Here is a 4,183-nt window from a genome sequence, read left to right as displayed (position 1 = left end):
ACTGGAGTAAACTTACGGACACACGTGTGAATTTCCTTCCAGAGTAACTAAAAATTCAATTCCCTGATTTTTTTTAAAAGTAAAATTGAGGCCTCTGGGACTTGTAGTCCCGCGGGTGGTGGCTGAGCGCAGTGCTTTCTGGTATCTGTAGTCTCAGGCGCGATTTGCGCAGGCGGAAGGCGGAAGTCGAGCCGCGTGGACCTTTGTCTTGGTGGATTGCGGCGGCGTTCCAGGCAGCAGTGTCGGACGTGTCGGTGACCTTCACCTGGGAGAAGCGGAGGCAGCTAGACCAGGCCCAGAGGACCCTGTTCTGGGAAGTAACTCTGGACACCTGCAGACTCTTGTTCTCACTCAGGCTTGCGGTTCCCAAAACAGAGTTGATCTAACAGCCGAAGCACAGGTAAGAGTCAAGGAAGGGAGGCCTTTGCTGAAGAACCTGTCCAACTGACAAGTGAAACCCGAGACCAGCCAGCTTTGTCTTATGGAGCTTTGCTCCAGAGAAGACTGACTCAGAGAGCCAGAATGTCCTCCCGGTTGTTGGAAATGCAGAGAGTGCATGTGAGACCAGTTACGGACCCCTACGAGGAGACACTCCTTAGGAAGATGAGTGTTGAACACAGTGGCTGTGGTACAGATGATAGTCTGCCCACAAGGGCTTTACAGAAGCAAAACTCTGCAGGAGATGCATTCCCTGAACGTGACTCACAGGGACCAAATAGAGACACCTTGGTTCATGCAAGGAAGACCCTCCACAGATGCAAAGAATGCGGGAAAGTGTTTAATAAGAATTGCCTCCTTGTTCGACATCAGCAGATTCACACTGGAGTGAGGCCTTATGAATGCCAGGAGTGTGGAAAAGCCTTTCGTGAAAAGATAGACTTTGTTCGGCACACAAGGATTCACACTGGGGAGAAGCCCTATAAGTGCGTGGAGTGTGGGAAGGTCTTCAACCGCAAATCACACCTCACGTGCCACCAGCGGATTCACACTGGTGAGAAGCCCTATGAGTGCAGTGAATGTGGAAAAAGCTTTAACTATCACTCTGTTTTTGTCCTGCATCATATGACCCACACTGGAGAAAAACCCTTTGGGTGTGAAGAATGTGGAAAAGCCTTTCACTACAACTCTTCCTTAACTCGGCACATGAAGGTTCACACTGGAGAGAAACCCTACAGGTGCAGTGAATGCGGAAAGACCTTCACCTACCACTCTGTGTTTTTCCGACATAGTATGACCCATGCTGCACGAAAGCCCTACGAGTGTAAAGAATGTGGGAAAGGTTTTTTCTACAGCTATTCCCTCACTAGACACACACGGAGTCACACTGGAGAGAAGCCCTATGAATGCAGTGAATGTGGAAAGACTTTTGGCTACTATTCTGCTGCTGTCCGGCATAGTAAGATCCACACTAGAGAAAAAAACCTTTGAGAGTAAATAATGTGAGAAAGCCTTTTTGTGGTGGCTTTCCTCCCCTTGATATTTGAGAAATTGTGCTGGAGAGAAGCACTCTGAAAACAGTAAACTTTGGAGAGCCTTCAGCTACTGCTCATCCCCCACCAGCATTGGAGAGTTAATGCTGGAGAGAAACTGTGAGTAAAAGATAGGTGGGAAGCCCTTTTGCACGTGAGCCTACCTCAGTTAACATCAGAGAACTTATACTGGGAAAAGACCTTTTGATTATACTACCAAGAAAAATCTTTTGGCCACGGGAAATGTCTTATTTGGCATCTGAGAATTCATCCAGGAGAGAGACCTCTGGGTTATTGTGCACTTAGAAGAAACTTCAGCCACAACTCTCTCCGTAGGTTATGTCACTAAGCCATCTCAGGAATATTGTAAAAAGAATAAGAGGGTGCTGTACAAGGGGAAAAAAATGCATGCACAGCTTCTTTCACACTTCTCTGAAAGCCAAGGCTATGAAAATTTGAATATGTTTCTCTATTTGGGGACATCTGAAAGGTAAAAGGGCCTTGTCTTTTTATATGTCATACTTGAAATTATATATATATATATATATATATATATATATATATATATATATAATCTCACATGTATATATTCTGTCTAGTGACTGCAGAGTTGGACAGGTGAGGGCAACTGTATAAAGATTTATTGAAAGCACTCTTTGTTCCAAAACATTGTCTGTAGTCTTGAGGAGCATAAGTCTTTGTGAGAAATCTGCAGGATTAAGTCACAGAATACTGAAATTTGTAAGAAATTAGGTTATTACAATACTGCCACATAAAATTATTTTAGGTTTAAGGAGAGAAGGATTCACATGAGGATGGGCACGTTTTACTGCATTATCTAAGACTTCAAGACTTTAATTTTTTTAAATCTCTTTCTTCATGTGGTTGTGAACACCCAGCAGTCATTGTTTTATTGACTTCGATATGCTTGTTTGTTTTGCTTTGTTTTCTCAGGGACATGGGGATGATTGTGTAGCTGTGTGGCTTTCCCAGGTGATCCTTAATTCTTTCCTCTGTGGCTTCTCAGCTTCTTTAGTCCCCTGTACAGGGACTTCTTCACACCATATCAGTAGTTGCTTAGAGGATAAACTAGAGCTAAAACAAACTAAAATACAGCTAATTTAAACTAATGGAAAACTTTCAAGAAAAAATTTTAAATTTTAAAAAATGAACACTGCATTAAAATGTAAAACCTGTTTTATATTTGACATGTTAATTCAGTTTCTAGAAATCTAGCTTAGAAAAATATTCTCACAAATGTGCAGAGATGTGTATAAAAATAATCACTTCAATTTTGTTCTTCTGTATGAAACACTGAAAACAACCTAAATGTCTGTCAGTAAGGAAATAAATTATGTTAACATCTGTTTTATGAAAAACTATGAAACCGTTATCTCTGTATGTGCATGTTAAAATATCTCCCAGATATAGTGTTAGGTAGAAGAGCAAATTGCAGGAAATCTAGATCTGGAAGAATGAATAGAACACTTAATAATGGCCCTCTACAGGGAATGGGATGAACCAGGGTGTAGGGAACTTACAATGTTTACTTTATATACTTCAGTATCATTTGCACTTTTTAAAGTAAAGAGCATGTATTATTTTTGCAATAAATGTTTCAAATATTTTAATAAAAAAACTGTTACCTTGGAATAAAAGCGACTCCTGTTATTTCCCGTAAAGCATGAATTTTACAGGATTTTCAATGTCCTGGCGTTATTATGTCTTTAAAAAAATGAAGTCTAGGAATAGAGATATTTTAGCCACACTTAATAAATAAGGTCGTTTTAAAATGAGTCAACATATATGTAGCATAGATACGTGTAAAAAATGAGAGTTCAGTATAGACACTCCTCAATGAACATTTATTTCCTTTAAAATCCTAGTAACATAAATGCCTTTTTTGCAAGTGCTTAGGTCTTAGGTGTCAGATTTTTATTTCCTTGGAGCTGATCACAAGGAAAGGGCTTTGATTGCTGTTAATGTCGATGTATTGTGTGTACACATACACACGTTTGCTGGGCACAGCTGATTTCTAAAGTTTGCTGCTGAATGAATGCAGTTTGGTTATACTGGATTTACTTTCAGACTTCATAATATATGTTAGCTTCTGAATGAAGAGAAGCTTAGCTGCTTTTTCCCAATATAATATTCATGCCAAGCAATCAGACCTGTTTTCAAGTAAAGAAAATAAGTTGGATATCCACTTATTATACCTTAGCATTTGCCTCTGTTCTCCCCACAACATATGTGAATATTTGCTAACATTATTTCATTGGGAATCATATACCATCAGAAATATTTTCCCTATTTGGAAATAAACAAGGAGTGGGATTTTCACACAAGCAAACCTGTAAACCACAGGTAAAACCCTGTTTGGGTATTTCATTTGTAGTAGTTTGCCCAATTTTGTGAGTTTTCTTTTTTTGCAAGAGAAGTTGATAACTGTGTTGTGATATAAGTAAACTCCGCCCATTTGGGGTCAGTTCCTGAAAGTGGACTGTGAAAGAGAAGAAGACCTTACTAGCTTAGGAGAATGTCTTAGCTCAGAATACTATAACATACTATAAACTGGGTGGCTTATAAACAGAAATTTATTTCTCACAGTTCTGGAGGCTAGAAAGTTCAAGATCAAGGCGCTAGCAGATTGGTTTGTAGGTGACCATCTTCTCACTGTGTATTCACATGGTGGAAGGGACAAGGGAGCTCTCTGG

At 40.0% G+C, this 4,183-nt stretch overlaps 1 protein-coding gene across 1 annotated transcript; it reads left to right on the top strand.

Annotated features, from left to right (window-relative positions):
• Positions 1–603: 603 nt before the first annotated feature.
• Positions 604–1,428, top strand: ZNF80 (zinc finger protein 80). Its single transcript, XM_039842992.1, has one exon. The coding sequence runs from the start codon at positions 604–606 to the stop codon at positions 1,426–1,428; it is 825 nt and encodes a 274-aa protein (XP_039698926.1).
• The last annotated feature ends 2,755 nt before the right edge of the window (positions 1,429–4,183 follow it).

This window comes from Pteropus medius, unplaced genomic scaffold (genome assembly GCF_902729225.1).
Source record: "Pteropus medius unplaced genomic scaffold, Ma_sr-lr_union100, whole genome shotgun sequence".
NCBI lineage: Eukaryota > Metazoa > Chordata > Mammalia > Chiroptera > Pteropodidae > Pteropus > Pteropus medius.
Note: the sequence above shows the minus strand (reverse complement) of the source record. Positions and strands in the feature narration are given on the sequence as shown.

Excerpts from the sequence above, each read along its gene's own strand:
- ZNF80 (XM_039842992.1), top strand. The coding sequence starts at position 604 with ATGAGTGTTGAACACAGTGGCTGTGGTACAGATGATAGTCTGCCCACA.